Genomic DNA, 17,133 nt, shown 5'->3' with positions numbered 1-17,133 from the left:
AGTTGGCTGTGACCCCGCCCACACTCCCACCCCCTGTTCCCAGGCACTATCGGCTTGTCCTGGACCTTCCTGCTGTATGGGCTGACCGCTGTCCTTGGCCTGGGCTTCATCTATGTATTTGTCCCTGAAACAAAAGGCCAGTCATTGGCAGAGATAGACCAGCAATTCCAGAAGAGACGGTAAGGGGGACAGGGTGGGCCTGGGTGGAGAGTCCCATCCAACCCGAACCCTTCGCTGTGGGACTTCAGCCATCATACTTAAGTTAGTAAGAAGGAGGCAGCCATGTAATGATGAAGGGGAGGAGATTCCAGGTAGAGGGAACAGCAAGTGCAAAGGCCCTGAGGTTGGGAGTATGTCTGACATATGCAAAGAACAATAAGGAAGCCAGTGTGGCTGGGACAGAGTGAGGGAGGAAGGAGAAGTAGGAGTATCAGATCAGCCAAGTGGGTAAGAGCTAGATCATATAAGGTCTTTAGGTCACAAAGAGGAGTTCAGAATCTTAGCACTACAGGACTTGGGCTGTTCAAATAAGAGAAGAAAGGAATGGAGGCATCAGAAGGGACCTAAAAGCACTATACTCCTAAGTATTTTGGCAAATTCCCCCTGTAGTAAAGGGAAGTCACCAAATCCTGGCTGCCCATTCCATCCTAAGAAGCCCTAAAAGATTGGAAAAAATAAATCATTGTAATATTGAATTAGAAATGGCCTCACTGCAGCCAAATCTCATCCCAACTTGGCCCCTGATACAGAACTAGTCCAATGTGAAAACCTCTAACCTGCGCCACCCCACCCCAGAGTGACCTTTGCCAGCTGAACAGTCCCAGTTAGTTGGGTGACACCTTCTGCAAACCCCCCAGCAACCCAACTATGTTAGTTAGAAGATTGATTTGGCTGATTGGAATAGTCCAAATGTTGGGGTCTGGGGGGGCTGTTGTACCCCGAGAGGTCATTCGGGGTCTCTTATTACTTCTGCACATGGCCCACGACAGTGAACTACCACATTCCTGCAAGGGGAAGGGGGAGAAGAGGACCCAGCTTAAGAGATGCACCGGCCCTGTTAGGCAGGGGCACAGTGGATACAGCGTCGAACTGGGACGCAGAGGACCCAGGTTCGAAACCCTGAGGTCACCAGCTTGAGCACAGGCTCATCTGGCTTGAGCAAGGCTCACCAGCTTGAGCACGGGTTTGCTGGCTTGAGTGTGGGATCATAGACATGACCCCATATGGGGTTGCTGACTTGAGCCCAAAGGTTGCTGGCTTGAAGCCCAAGGTCACTGGCTTGAGCCCAAGGTCACTGGCTTGAGCAAGGGGTCACTCGCTCTGCTGTAGCCCCCCAGTCAAGGCACATATGAGAAAGCAATCAATGAACAATGAAGGTGCCGCAACAAAGAATTGATGCTTCTCATCTCTCTCCCTTCCTGCCTGTCTGTCCCTATCTGTCCCTCTCTCTGTCTCTCTTTCTCTGTCTCTCTCTCTCGCTTAAAAAGAGAGAGAGAGAGATGCACTGGTCACTTGCACCCACAGCCCTTTGACCAGAACTTAGCTACACCTCCGTGTAGGGGTGGCTGAGAAACATGGTCCGTGATCTGGGTAGCCTTGTGTCTAGCGAACAATCAGGGGTGCTGTTACTAAACATAAGGGAGGTACAGATATTGGGAGCCACCTGGAACTCTGTCGTGCTGGCTTTCTTGGGAGAAGATCCCAGGCCCTTTCTCTGGGACACAGAACAAAAGTAGGCCGAGGCAGTGGAAGCCAGTTTTGGGATAAGGCATTATGTGATTTCAGCCAAGGAGAGTGTCGGGCTGGACCTGAGGACTGAAGGGCGCATGGGGTGAGGCAGACACAGGGAGACCAAGAGGAGTAGTTGGGTAATTCAGAAGATGGCAGTGCATATTAAGGCAGGAAGTAGGAAGGGACGGGTAGGAGTGGGGTGGGGGTGGGGATGGGATAGGGATCCTGGGGGATGTTCCACTCTGGTCTCCTCTAGGAAGGCTTCCAGGCCCTCCCACCCTCCGAGTTTACTCACTGCTACTTGACAGGTTCACCGTGAGCTTTGGCCACCAAAAGAGCACATCTGGTGTCCAGTATAGGCGCATCAAGGTCTCGGTGGCCTCCTGAGGAGTCCATCTGCTTGGAAAACGCTGGAACCATGGTTTTAGCAGACAGTCTCCAGCTTCCTGTTTGCTGAGGCCTCACAAGTCCTGGGTGGTCCTTTGAGACTGACCCCTGCTCCGGAAAAGGTCTTTTGTGCTGGCATGAAAGGGATGGAAAGTCCGAGACCCCTAACGTCTTCATGCACAGTCTCAGGCTCTGAGTGTTTCTGAGGAGCTGTCTTCTTGCCTCAGTTTCCCCATTGACTCTGCGCCTCTCTGCAGTACTTATAATGAGAACCTCCTGAGGAGTTTCCACTGTCCCCCGGGTTTTCTCAAAGAATCCCTGGGGTACCGGTCCTGGCAGTAAGTCTCTCCCGGCATCAGCCCTAAATCCAGCTGAGGATTCCACATTCTCTGATCTCTTTTTTTCACCTGACAGGACTTTTTAGTGAGAAGAAGCCTGCTTTTTGGCTCTTAGACATCAGTTTTATTCACCCCTTTAATTCTCTTACCCAGAACATTTACTGTTCACCCAGCAACTCAGACTGGTTGGCAGGAGGCTTAAGTTCTAGTCCCAGTTCTGCTGGTGTCATTGCTGTATGATCGTGGGCCTCAGTTTCCCCTGTAGATACAGTGGGGGACCTGGATTAGGTTGTTCTTAAGATCTGACACCGATGAGTTGGAATTCTAAATGCCGGTAATACAACAAATACTCAACATAGAACCTGCTCTCAAGTCGCTTGTTATCTCTCCGAGGGATGTAATTTTTATTAGGGGAAAGGTTAACAACAGTCCAGAATCGCGTGCACTAAAACCGAAGAGCACGGGTTGAGCTGTCGCGCTGTCTCCAGGGGGCGCCGGCGGCTCTTCTGTGCGGAAAGGGAACCAATTTGGAGGCCGACAAACTTGGTTGTCAGTGTTGCCTCCACCCCTTGGCAACTGTTGACCTTGGGTCAGTAACAACTCCTGCAAAGCCTGTTTCTGCATCTGCAGTATGGGGGTGATTATGTCCCCCAGGATGTCTTTAACCCTGTCTCCCTTCAGGGAGGCCTTCCGCTGGTCCCATTCAGCTAGTAGGGAGTGGGAGGTGGGTTCTGTTCACCTCAGGCCCCAGGCCCCTACCTTTGGGACATTGTAAAGGGCTGTCCCCCAACAGGTGAGTCAGATAGAGATTGAACAGATAGCTCAGGCCAGAGGTCACTAAAGGAAGAGACAGACGGGCGAGGAGTTCCTGGATGCTGAGAATGAAGAGCTAGATGGAGTAGGTCCAGGGTACTGGGGTGGGACAAGGCCTGGTCACTATGTCTGCTCAGCTGGGTGCTGACACAGCCCCCACGGGGCTCTGGTCCTTCAACTTCTCTCCTTTCTAGATGCTCCCCAACTTACAACCAGGTTATGTCCCAATAAACCCATCATAAAGTAAAATGCATTTAATATACCTCATCTTAAAACCTAGCCTATCTTTATTTATTTATTTTTTTTTTGATTTTTCAGAAGTTAGAAGTGGGGAGGCAGTCAGACAGACTCCCACATGCACCTGATGGGGATCCACCCAGCCTGCCCACCAGGGGACGATGCTCTGCCCATCTGGGGCGTTGCTCCATTGGGACCAGAGCCACTCTAGCACATGAGGCAGAGGCCATCCTCAGTGCCTGGGTCAACTTTGCTCCAATGGAGCCTTGGCTGCCGGAAGGGAAGAGAGAAATGGAGAGAAAGGAGAGGGGGAAGGGTGGAGAAGCAGATGGGCACCTCTCCTCTGTGCCCTGACCGAGAATCAAACCCTGGACTTCCACACACCAGGCCGATGCTCTACCACTGAGCAATTGGCCAGGGCCTAGCCTAGCCCATCATAAATGTGCTCCGAACATTTACATTAATTAACCCCCGTAGGGCACAATCATCTAACAAAATGAATACCCTGTAGAGTGCCAGCTGTTTACCCCGTGATGGAGTGGCGGACTGGGAGCCGAGGCTCGCAGCCGCTATCTAGAATCACGAGGGAGCATCATACCACACATCACTAGCTCAGGAAAAGGTCATAATTCAAAGTATGAATGCATATTATTTCCACACCATCATAAAGTCAAAAAATCATCAGTACTTCCCTTATACCCAGTGGTGTGCCAGAGCTGGTTTCTACTGGCTTGTGAGAGCCATTGTTAAATGTTCAGGGTTTTTGCAAACTGATTGTTAAACACAGCCATTAAAAGTAATTAAATTACTTAAACTTATAGTTAAATAAATTGTATTAGAGGTAAAGGAAATAAGTACTAAAAAGTCATCACTGCCTTATACTGCCACATTTTATTGTCATCTGTGATCTTGAGGTTAGTATGTCAATTGTATAAGAGACAGACTGAACATTTCCTCCTGACTCCTCCTTCAGTGACGTCATAGTGCTCACCTGACACTGGCCAGGGATGGGGAATGTATTTGCACCGCAGAGATGGGGGGATGTTACAAGTCAGGGCTTGATTTATTGTTTTGTTGATTTTTCAGTCTTAAGAACGTGATAGGTAAAATATTAGTAGCGTAAATTAAACTTAAAAGTACTGTCTGGTGGGTCTCTAGCCAATACTTTGTGAGTGGCACAAAATATCGAGGAAGTGTTGCCCCAGGATGTGAGCTGCTCTCCAGTTCAGCAAGCGAGTTGCTGTGTCATTGACGAAGGAGTTCTGACATACGTCTGCACTGTTTTACTTCCGTCTGACTCATTAACGTAAACAGAAATTTCAACGCTTGTTCATGTTGGAACTGTACTTTGAGCGGTTTCTGGCCGAATTGTATTGTTATCGGGCAATTATTTGTAGTCTAATTTTGTTCGATCATAGCTCAATTGCAATAAAGATTGTTTTTGGCAACCTTTATTCCAATATATATATATTGGAATATATATATAAACATTCTGTGAGAACTGGCAATATGAAATTTATAATAAAGGATTTTTTAGTACAGTGTTTATATTATTTGTCAATTTGTAAATTTTGTGCAACAAACACATTCTTCATCCCAGTAAAATTTATACACACATACACATAAATTTTCCCCTCTTTCGATCAGGATTATAAACTCATAGATCAGGCAGGTAGCATAAAAGAGTAAGCCTGTTGTGTAAGACAATAGGGAGTAGTGAGGTCTGTGGAAACAGGGGAACACAGGCCCTCTAAATCTAAAAGGAAGGTCTGGCACCCGAATCCAGCTGGTGGCTGCCAGGTGAGAATGTGAACTCCATATGGCCTGACCATCTGAATTCTCAGTGAAGTCTAGAAATTCAGACTTTAGTGCAAGATTTCCTGATTTTTAAATAGTGTCAGTTGATTCTCAATTGAAAAACAGCTTTTAGGCTCAACAAATCACACCCATGGCTAACTCACGACCTTCAGTCTGGGCCTCGGTTCCCGCTGCCTTTGCCTCTGTCCACCCCACACTGGCTGTGTGACCTTGGACCTTGGCTCCTCATCTATATAAATTGGGGAGGATTAAAGAGCTCCTGGTTTTCTTTTCAAATCTGCTTCTCCACCAGTCTACCCCATCTTAGTATGCGCTGGCTCCGTTCTTCCAGAAGTTGAACCCTAAGTGCTTGAGTCATCTTTGTGGGCTCCTAAGCCACACCCCACGTTCTATGTATCCGGAAAACCTGTGGGTTCTACCTTCAAAGTGCACCCAGAAGCAGACCACTTCTCATCACCTCTGTCACTAGCACCCTGGTTTGGGCTGGCATCATTTCCTGCCTGGATGGTGGTGGTGACCTCCTCACTGGTGCCGACGTCCACCCTCACCCTTGGCAGTCTATGCTCCATGCCCGGCCAGGGAAATCCTGGTAAAATGGAGATTTATCACAACCGTCATCTGCTCAGGACCCTCACAATCCCCTCCTCACTCAGAGTAAAAGCTGAAATTCTATGGTGGCATTCAAGGTTCTTGGAGATCTGGTTTCTCAGTACCTCTGACCTCAACTCACTCCACATTCCACACACTCTGCTCCAACCACACTGGCCTCCTTGCTGTTCCTCAGACACACCATATAAGCTCCCACCTCTGCCCAGAACAGTCTCCCCAAGATATTCATGAGGCTCCCTCCCTTGCCTCCTTCCAGCCTCTGTGCAAATGTCACCGCCTCAGTGAGGTCCACCCTGATTGCTCATATAGTAATCCACCCCACCCAACTGCTTCTCTCCCCCTTACACTGCCTCATATTTCCTTAACTAAGCATATTTGTTGTCTATTTGTTTATTTTCTGTTTCTCTCTAATCCCCATGACAGCAGGGTCCACATCTGCTTTTTATACATATATATATACTTTTATACTTTTATACTATATATATATATATATATCTTAAAATTCACTCTTTCTGCAGTACAGTTCTACAATTTTTGATGCGTGCAGAGAGTTGTGTAACCACCACCACAATCCAAATACAGGACAGTTCCGTCATCTCCTAAAATATCTTTGAGCTGCCCCTTTGCCAACCCGTCCTTCCACCCTGTCCATTGGCAACCCCTGACCTGCTCTGTGCCAATGAAGCTTTGCCTCTTGTAGATTGTCTTAGAAATGAATCATACGGTAGAGAGCCTTTTGAGACGGTCTTCTTTCATTCTGCATAACGCTTCTGAGATTCATCTGTGTTGTTGCGTCTATCCATAGCTTATTCCCTTCTGCTGCCAAGTCTCCATCCGCTGTGCGGATGGACCACAGTTTGTTTATCCATTCCCCAGCAAGGGCCATGTGGGCTGTTTCCAGTTTGGGGTGATTATGAATGCGCTTCTCTGAACTTTCATGTACAGGTTTTTGCATGAACATAGGTTTTCATTTCTCTAGGTTACACGCCCAGGAGTAGGATTGCTGGGCTGTATGTTAAGGGTGTGTTTAACTTTACATAGAAACTTCCACACTGTTTCCCAGAGTTGGCCGTACCGTTTTCCATTCCCCCAAGAATGTGGGAGACTAAGCCACCTCTGCACCCCCACATCTGTCTTCTTTTCACGACCGTATCTCTAACACCGAGCATAGAACCTGGCACATAGTAGGTGCTCAGCAAATACGTGCTGAATGATTGAATGGGTAACCTGAGGCCACCACACTGGGAGGCAATGAAGATATCATGGAATAAAGTTTGTAAAGCTCTTGGCACAGTGCCTGGTCCTTAACATGCACTCAACACCTGAGGTCCTTTGTTAACACCAAAGGCCACCTCCCTGGGGGTCAAGGTCCCCACATCACCACCTCCTCTGTTCTGATCTCCGGCTCCCTGAGCTTCGGGCTTTGGGGATAGAGAGATCATTTCTCCCCAGGAACGGAGGAGGTTGGAAACCCCCTACTCCCAGAAGGACCCCCAAGCCTGCGAGCACTTTGTGAGCCAGTCCTGTGGCTCTCTCTGCTCCAGCACAGGAACCCAGGGAGACTTGGATCCCACTGTATTTTCCTTGCCTCCTCACTCAAGAATGGGAGGCCCACAGGCCAAAGAACTGAGCAAATGTTTGTTTTCCTAGCTGGCCCTGTCCCCTTGAGGGGGACACCAATGCCCCCACACCGCTGAGTTTAGCCAAGTTCTTTGGCCTCCCTTCCCCGCCCCCGCCGGAGACCTGTTTGCCAGAATCTTTTCACCACCTTTTCCTTTTCACAATAACCCTGACCCTTTGTGCTATTATTTTTCTAGGTTAATTGAATACGTTTTCCTCGCTGTGGAGGCGCACAGACAGCGCCAAGCACAACAGGCCCAGCGTGAAGGGGGCCTGGGAGGCCCACCCCATCTCTGCAGCTTGGAGCCTGCTCAGGCAGGGGTGGGGGGGACATTTAAGGGGAACCAGAAATGTGAGCTAACCTTGCCTGTGGGCAGAAGCCAAGTGAAGTGGGGGTGCGGCCAGGGAGGAGGGAGTCTCAGGCTCATCTTTCCACCCACTTTTCCTTATCAGAGCAGGTTACCCCTAAATTCTTCAGTAGTTCACACTGATATTCTCTGAGCCTCTTCTAATAGCTGAAAACTAGCGTGGTGTGGGGTGTAATCATAGAAACCAAGAGTGTAGCGGCTCTTAACCAGGGACAGGCGTGCCCCCCAGGGGACATTTGGCAGTATCTGGAGACCCTTTGGGTTGTCATGACTAGGAGATGAGGGGCTGTTAGCATGCAATGAGCAGAAGCCAGGGAGGCTGCTAAACTTCCTACAAAACACAAGACAGCCTCCAAGAGAAAAAATCACCTGGCTGGGATGTCAGTCGCGCTGAGGAGGGGGACGGGTGCTGGTTTACCACTGTCCTATTGCAGGAATGATGAGGCAGATCCAGAGCAGTTCAGTAACATGTCCTGAGAAACACAGCCAAGAAGTGTCAACCCTCCCGCGCCTGCACTATTCGAGTTCCTGGGCCCCGAGGGAGGTGGAGTATCAGGGAAGGAGGGGCCTATTCAGAGCTGGGGAGGCGTGAGAGGGGACGGGTGGAGTTCCGGGCGTCTTCTACAGAGAATGAGAGGACCGGGGACTCTGGAAAGATCCCCAGGGGGATAAAGGAGTCTGTCACGATCCTTCTTCCCATCCACTCCTAGTGAAGAAAATATCTGTTTCCAAACTTCGGTGAGACACCTTTCCCTCTCACCCCCAGATACTCCACTCCAAGCAGATCCTGGAAACTGCTTTGCAGTACCGAGTGATGAGCAGCAGAGGGCGCAAGAGTTCCTTTGCTCCTTTTTATTATAAAGGAAATAGGAGTGCCTTAAAGAAAATGCGGAAAATATAAAAAAGCAGAACAAAGAAACATAAATTGCCCGTAGTCTCATTTACAGGAACAGTTGAAAGTGTAAATAGGGAGTCTTTCTGTCTTTTTCCCAGGGAAAGTTGTTTAACTCTTCTGTTTTGATGTCTTTCAGCGCAGGTGTAATCATCCTGAGACAGGAATTTGTGGCCGGGGTTTCTCACATGAGGTTGTATCAGAAGGCATTTCTTTAACGTCACACGCTCTCACACCATCCTAAGTCACTGAGTGACTGACAGCTGTGGAGCGCTGACAGCATCCAGTGCGTGGATGCCTCCTCACAATAATTGTGTGTGAAGCTCCCACTGTGTGCCAGGCTTTGTTGCACACAGTGGGGGGGGGGGGGGGCTGTAACACGCCAGGAGGCCCAGATCAGGGAGACAAACAGCCCGGAGCATTTCAGATGGGGGGTAGTGCAGTGCCAGAGCGACACCCACAGTGATGTGATGAAGATCTTGCAGGTGATGGTTCCTGCTTCTCAGAGGAGGGGACGTTCAAACCGGGACCTGGATGATGACAAGGAGTCAGCCGGTTGGAGGAACCGGAAGACAAGTGCTTCCACGAGGAGCATGCCTGGCACTTTTGAAGAATGTGCCAGGGCAGCTGGCCCAGGCCTGGTGAAGTGAATGAAGACAGGTGGGCAGCAGCCAGACCAGGTGAGTCTTGTGTGTGGCCCCAGAGGAATCCCTTACCTTTTCTTTCTTTTTTGTTGTTTTAAATCACCACTTGTTTTCTCTTTCAAATTGCAAGAATAATTGCTAGGCATTGTAGCAACACTTATAAAACACGATTCAGCACAAAGAAGGGTCAATGAGTCTCCAGGATCCCACCATCGAGAGACCCTCAGTAAACCTTTAGAAGTTTCCTTCCCACTGATATCTTTATCAATATCTATATTTGTGCCTCATTCATTCATTCAACAGATTTTTTTTTGAGCACCTACTATGTGTTAGTCACTTTTCTAGAAGCTGAAGATGTGCAAGGAATAAAAAGAAACCCCTGCCTTCATGGAGCTAACACTCTAGTGAGCAATCAATGAAATAACCAATAAATGTTACAGTGTATTATAAGGTGATACATGTTGTGGAGAAACGGATGCAGGGGGGACGAGGAGGAGGGTGTTACCTAGGCTACTGAAGGGATCGCAGCTGCAGTCTAAGTGGTAGGCGAAGCTACAACAGGACTTTTATTTCTCCGGAAACATTTTATTATAAATCCAAACAAAAGTAGAGAAAGCAGATAAGATCAACTCCTCCATTAAGCCCCAAGTGCTGGCCCATCTGACTTCACTGATTTCCACCCACCCAGCCCATCCCACTGGGTGCTTTTGAATCAAAACCCAGACATCCTATCACCAGTACCTAAAATGGTCTTGAGCCCATAGCAAGCCTTCCCAAAATGGGTGGCTAGTAATCAAATGAATGAGTGAGTTTGTGTGTGAATGAATGAATAAGAATGATGAGAAGAAAAAAAAAAAAACATGGAAGGGGAGAGTGAGAGGGAGGGGAGGCCGAGAGGTTGCACTCCCAGGAGAGGGATTCAGAGTTTCAGGCCGCGGTACATGGAAATGTAGGAACAGATCCCCAGGAAATACCAAGCCTCCACGCAATATTACAGGTTTTGAAATGTAGCCTTAATGTGATTTTTGCATAGTGGGAGTAATAAAAATGTAGGCAATGTCTGCTCAGAACATACTCCCTGATTCAATTTCCACTCCGCTCGTGAGCGTGTTGTTAAATTGTCTGGTCCCGCGGGTTAAGAATGATAGATTCGTAGTACGCTCAAACAGAAAGATCCAGAGAGCTGATCCAGTGCAGAGCATTCCAAGTCTTTTGACAGCTGCCCATGGAAAAACCGACAACTTACATGGTGACCTGGCCCATGCACGAGTGCGTGTGCCTGCGTGCACACACACAGTACAGGAAACCATATTTACCTTCTTCATGCGATGCACTCTGATTATTTTGTATTTTATTTTTTTAAATGATGGTTAACAACCCGCCAACTTGATTGCAGACCTGTTTAATGGGCCACAGCTCACAGTTTGAGAACATCAGTCTTAGCACCTTCCATGTACAGATAGGGAAACTGAGGGAGAGGCAAGGAGAGCTAATGATCTTGCTAAGTTCACACAGCATGTTAATGGCAGTTCCACGGCAAGGATCTTCCACTTTCCTTCCAGTGTGGACACCTGGGCATCTGGGAGTCCAGGGGACAGCAGAGAGCCTTGCAATGGAGAAACTCTCGCATCGAGGACAATGATCTTGCTTCGGCGCCACATCTGCTCCATTAAACCACCTGCCACCTTGTCCAGCCAAGCCATCTACTATCACACGTGCCACCTGATCATCTTCCTGTTTATGGCCAGCAGACAAGGGCATAGTGTTTGTTCGTTTCCCTACTGTCTGTCTTACCCCCAACCTCCCAAAGCACCACAAATGCAGTCTGCAGGAGAGCAAGGACTTAACTGGACTGGGAGATGTCTGGCACGTAGTAGGTGTTCAGTAAACTGTTACTGAATAAATACAAGAATAAATGGAGCAGCTGGCACATGGCATCCAGGTTTTGAGGAAAGCCCGTCTCAGACCACATGCAACTCACACAAATCGGCATTTATTAACAAGCAACAGAAAACAGCCATGCAAGTCCGTCTGAAAGCTCAGCCGACTGCCAGACCCCCGTCCTTTTGAGGCTCAGAAAATGCTTTGCAGGAAAGGCTCACTGGGGCAAAGGCAACAATAGTCCAGTAGCAAGACCTGTCTAACACCTATGGGGGTCAGGGCCAAGGCCATTTAGGGGTCACATCTTGGGTCCATCTCCTCGATCAGCCCTGTCCAATGGACCTCTCTGCAGTGCTGGGATGTTCTGTTTGGTGCTGTTCGGCACACTAGTCTCTAGCCACATAAGGCTATCAAGCTCTTAAAATTCAGCTAGTGCGATTGAAGAGCTGAATTATCAATTTTCTTTTAACCTCGGTTAATTTACATTGAATTTGCAATAGCCACAGTGTGGCTGTGGCTATTCTGTTAGATGGCACAGTCCTGGTTTATTAAACTCTGTTCATGCAATGGCAGGGAGCTGCTCAAAAATATTTTCTTCAACCACTTATCTTGAGTGGCAGCTCTAAAGTCACTGAAAGAGCACCCTTTTCTAACATCCACTTGGCTAATCATCAGCCAGAGCTTGTCCTTTATGTCTAATGTTCGCAGTGCCAAATTAGCACAGCCTCTGATGTTAACCAAACATAACGCTGGTGGGGCCATTGAAGTCGCTGCCTCTGGGGTGTGGCCTCTCTGATTACATGATAAGGGATCAGCCTGGAGAATACACTCCTGATTAGAATAACTGGCCACCGCTGAAGTGGAGAAAAGAATTAACTAATACTGTCTCCGCACAAGTAGCAGAAACATTAAATTTGTATGTAATTATGGTTGTGATGGGACATGAAAGATACTGAAACAGTGAATAATGGAGAGGGTTGTGGGAGAGCCCAGCTTCCTTTTTTTTTTTTTTTTTTACAGAGACAGAGAGAGAGTCAGAGAGAGGGATAGACAGACAGGAACAGAGAGATGAGAAGCATCAATCATTAGTTTTTCGTTGCGTATTGCAACACCTTAGTTGTTCATTGATTGCTTTCTCATATGTGCCTTGACCGCGGGCCTTCAGCAGACCGAGTAACCCCTTGCTCGAGCCAGCGACCTTGGGTCCAAGCTGGTGAGCTTTTGCTCAAACCAGATGAGCCCGCGCTCAAGCTGGCGACCTCAGGGTCTTGAACCTGGGACCTCTGCATCCCAGTCCGACACTCGCGCCACTGCGCCACCACCTGGTCAGGCCCCAAGCAAGTGATTTTTGAAGTTGAAGACAGAAAGAAAAATCCAGGGGAGGGCAATTGGAAAAAGCATTGCAAGCAAAGTTAACAGCATGTGCAAAGGTCCAGAGGTACATTTAATTTGTTTGAGAGACAGAACAAAGACCAGTATGGACAACCAATGAGGGACCAGACTTTCTGGCCGTGCCGTCATTGCAGGAATTTTGGGTTGGGTTCTCCTGGCAGATTTTCCCATCCTTTGCTTAAGACACTGGTGGGTACCAGGTTAAGCAAAGCTTAGAAGAAGCCAGAGATTTTCAGTTGAAAAAAAAAATCCTTTGTATATGCTTTCTGCTACAGGATCCAATTTAGTATCGATATTCTCGTTAAAAAATAATAATTTCCATTAGATTGAGGCCAGAATGCCCCAGGAAGCCTAGTGTGGTTTTCCAATTGATTCGCAGAATGAAATATTATCTAAAATCTTTTTATTTTATGCTATTAAGGACACAGGAGGGAGCAGCCAAGTAAAAAATTTCCCCGCCAGGTTAATGCACAGGGTCAGCTGGAAGTGGCCCCAGGGCTGTCTTAAAAAGATTGTCATTTGTGATTTCCCATTATTTTGTTTCCCGCTACCAGTAATTGAAAAATGATTTTCTTCCCTTCGGGTGAAGTTAATGGATTGACGCCTCCTTATAAGGGAGCATCTCGGATCTCTATTGGCGACTCCTTCCCAGGGTTGGTATCACCCCCAGTGCCCCTGAGAGGCCTGGTGGTCAGTGTGGTCCACTCACGTTTCTCTCTGCTCCTCTGGGCGGTGGGCCATGTAGGGGGAGTTGAGGGAGGGCGGGGCTGCACCCACTGTCCTGAGACCACAGGCCACGCTGCACCGAACCCTTGCAGAGGGGCGTCCCTCACGCTGACCACGCACGTGATGACCGGGGCAGGGCCACCGGGAAGGGAGCTCGGGTCTCCCAGGAAGCCAGCCGTTTCACACGGAGAAAAGAAAACCATCCGATGTGCGTGGGCCAGAAAGCAGGCAACTTCTTCTCTCCCTGACTCCTTTTCTCGTCCTTTAAAGATAATAAAAGACTTTTGTTTCCATGATTCAAGTCTACACTCTCATTAGAAAAAACACACAAGCGGCAGCAAGCCACTGTCTCCTTGCTCTCTCTGCTGCGCCCACTGGCCACTATGGTGCTTTGTGCGCATGCCTGCTCTGGCTGTTCCCCCTGCCTGGAATCTTCTTCCCCCAAACACCCCCACTCCCTCCTGTCCTTCCAATCTTTGCTCAGCTGTCACCTTATCAATGAAGCCTTATCATCACTCTGCATGAACTTACAACCTCCAAACCACAAACCTGGCCCGCCCTGTCCCCCTGGCCGGCTTTATCTGGGTTTCCCAAGCGCACACGTCGACCCCAGCCCGCTCTAAGTTTTACCGATCAGGGTGCTTACTGTCTGTCTCCACCCACCAGGGTCTTGTGCAAGTCTCTCGCCACTGTTTTGTCTTCCGTGTGTAGACTAGCGTCTGGCACACAGTAGGTGCTCAATAAATATTTGGCAATGAACGGATGAAGGGGGCAGGAAAAAAAAATCATCCACACTTTTCCTTCATGTTCAACCTCTGGTAGTATTGTGGCACATTTACTTCTATTATTTTCTTTTCTACATATATACTGTATAGGCTTCTGGTTCATTCCTACAGTGGAGTCATCTTACATGCAGGGTTAGATTATAAAGATAGATGTAGAAAGAAACTACAAAAATGATCAAGAAAGCCCCCAAATGGTTTTGTCTACACGGAGTTGCTGGTTTGCGTTTAGAAGGTAAGTTGCATGGAAATTACATGTCTAGAGACACCAGAGGTGTTCAGCAAGGTGAGGCACTCCCAGGAGACCTTCAACCCAAAGATGCTCCTCCAGATGGTCACTTCCCACTCTATATACACTAAATTAGTGGCAAATCGTCATTAAATTAGAAGAACTGCCTGCCCTATTTAAATGATATTTTTTTCTTTCTTTCCTTTTTCAATGTGTTCGATCAAGAAAATATAGGTGAGTTTACCTGCATCTAATGAGCACATATGCAACTGCCCTGATATAGTTCCAATCATACCAGATACGGTGATTTCAAATCCTGCTTTTTTCCTGATAATATGGTATTTACCAGTATTTCCTATGTTATTACGAAAGCTCTTCAAAATTATCATCTCTAATAGCTACATCACCTGCCATCAAGATATGCCCTAATCTACCCTTTCCCCTTCCTTGTACAGTGGAGCTAGTTTTCAATTGTTCACAATAATTTTTTAAAAAAACACACAAAAAACCCCGCCAAATGAACATCTTCATGTGCAAGTACACTTGACTCGATTTCAGGCTCCTTCCCTGGATCAAAATCAGGGAGATTTCTGCATGTGGGAGCCCAGGGAATCAGCGTCAGATTAGCAAAGCGAGGAATTGCCAAGGAAGATGAGTATGTCCTGGAAATGGGGTTGAGGGTCACAGCTGGGAACTGGGTGTTCCAAAGAGAAAGGCCTCCGGGATGAATTGAAGGGAGAAGCAATCTCCCCCATTAGGGGGAACCAGGTGGGAGTATGGGTTATAGAGAGATTGCTATTAACCCAGATATAAATTGGAGCAGATAAGGAGGGGAGCGAGCCATAATAATATTAAAAAGGATAGCATCCAAATTTACTGCATACCTGTGACGTTCCAGGCACTGTACTAGCACCCTATGACCATCTTGTTCAAGCTTTTGACAACCCTATAAGGGAGGAATCATTATCCTCCCTCGTTATTGTTACAGAAGTAGACATTGAGGCTCAGAGAGGCTTGCTGACTCACCTAGCATCACACAGCTAGTGAGCGGCAGTGCCAACATCTGAACCCAGGATGTCAGACCTCAAGGCTCATTTATATATATATATTTTAAATCACCTTAAAAAGTAAAATCCAGGTCCAGAGGATCTGACGTCGTGGCCAGGAAGACGCAGGATGTGCCAGATCTGAAGGACAAGATTAGGCTGGCAATACAAGAGCCAATAATACAGAAATGCTGAGAGGTGGCATTGACACAGAGGCCTCTTTTCATTTGGTCAAAGGTGGTTGACTCGGGGGCTCTTGTAACTGCCAGGTGTGACCGTGGCATGCTCCTTTTCCAATCACTCTCTGCCCAGGAGGCTCCCCTGTGTGTATTCTGTCAGAGGTCTTATGGCCAGTGGGTTCGGGCTGGACTTGGCCAATGGGAAGCTTTAGCAGGATGGGAGGTAGGCGTAAACCATCTGCCTCCCTCCACCCAAGGTCGTGGCTCTGTGAAGTGGCCCCTCCACATGGCTATCTACCCAGGTTCCACTTACTGCTTTTCCCCTTATGCCTCTGAGCCTTAAAGTGATAACAGACTCCCTTGTCGGGGGTACTAGTTCTTCTGGTGTCCCTCCACTTTGTCCGTGCTTTGTAAATAGAAAACTCCCTTTAAATGGCCCCGTTTAAATGTGTCCCCTTTCTTCCTCAGATCCCGATTGATCCAGAACTCCAGTAGTTCACATTTCCTTGTTCCTCAGCTTTCTAAGCCAAGATCGCAAACTGGTGGCCCTCATGGGTTAAATGGGGCTGTCGCACAAGCTTAACTGATTCATGCAAATGAGTTTGCGACCTTTAATCATGGAGAGTTCATATAAATAGATATTCATGCGGAAGTTTAGATCTGGCCCCATGGGGTTTTCTCATGTTAATTCCCAGCCAGCACAGAGGAGCTGACTCCTCCTTTGTCTTTCCAGAGGGTGGCCTGAGCTCTTCAGGTACCATAATGTCACCTGACCCACCTTTCTTATTCATACCACCTGCCAGGCCCCATCGGCCTCGCGTTTATGACCTCTTGAGTCTTCCAGACTTCTGCCTTTCGCCCTGAGCTGCCCTTGAGAGAAAGCAGACTAGGATTCCACTCTCGGGCTGGGGAAATAGCTCAGGTGGCAGTCAATACTGGAGGTAATGGAAAAGCAGGGCTGGCCCAGGAGGTTGGCGCTGGGCTGGGCGCAGGGGCAGCGAGGCAGCCACGGTGTGGATCTGCCTGAGTGGGAACGACTGTGCTTTGACCGTGGGCGAAGCTAGTTAGATTTGGGAATAGCAGGCTCAGAAATTAGCCGGTGGTAAGAGCTGCAAGGGAACTTGAGAGCCTCTCATCCAAGTGTCTCTCTGTGATATTGAGTTCCGATGGAACCAAGGAAACACAAGGCCCTGGGCAAAGCAGCTCTGGCCCTCCTCCGGGGTTTCCTGTGGAGCTCTGGGAATAGGTAAGCGGGAGAAGAGCAAGGCCCTTGACCTTCTAATGAGATGCTGCTGCAAATTTCCCCCAACTTGCTTCTCAAGTTTACTAGCTCACACTCACCAAGTGCAAGGTCAGGCCTGGAGAGAGCTCCCTTCATTGTCAATAAGCCAAGAAAGCTTTCTGCAAAGCTCTCAACACGCACACAGACCCCAAACCCCAG

The 17,133-nt window shown here is 48.2% G+C and overlaps 1 protein-coding gene across 2 annotated transcripts in view; it reads left to right on the top strand.

Moving 5' to 3' along the window:
* SLC2A10 (solute carrier family 2 member 10) overlaps nt 1-17,133 on the top strand; it is a 170,632-nt gene that overhangs the window by 12,364 nt on the left and 141,135 nt on the right. The window contains exons 4-5 of one of the 2 annotated variants that reach the window (XR_010751762.1): nt 44-179; nt 2,040-2,441. Coding sequence is in view for 1 of the 2 variants with exons in the window: in XM_066387605.1 (XP_066243702.1) it covers nt 44-179; nt 2,040-2,118 (215 nt within the window). In the remaining variant the exon portion in view is untranslated. Of the gene's footprint in view, nt 1-43; nt 180-2,039; nt 5,010-17,133 lie in introns of those variants that run through there. The other variant, XM_066387605.1, reaches the window with a different exon arrangement.

This window comes from Saccopteryx leptura, chromosome 5 (genome assembly GCF_036850995.1).
Source record: "Saccopteryx leptura isolate mSacLep1 chromosome 5, mSacLep1_pri_phased_curated, whole genome shotgun sequence".
NCBI lineage: Eukaryota > Metazoa > Chordata > Mammalia > Chiroptera > Emballonuridae > Saccopteryx > Saccopteryx leptura.
The sequence above is the reverse complement of the archived record's forward strand: the minus strand, read 5'-3'. Positions and strand labels throughout refer to the sequence as shown.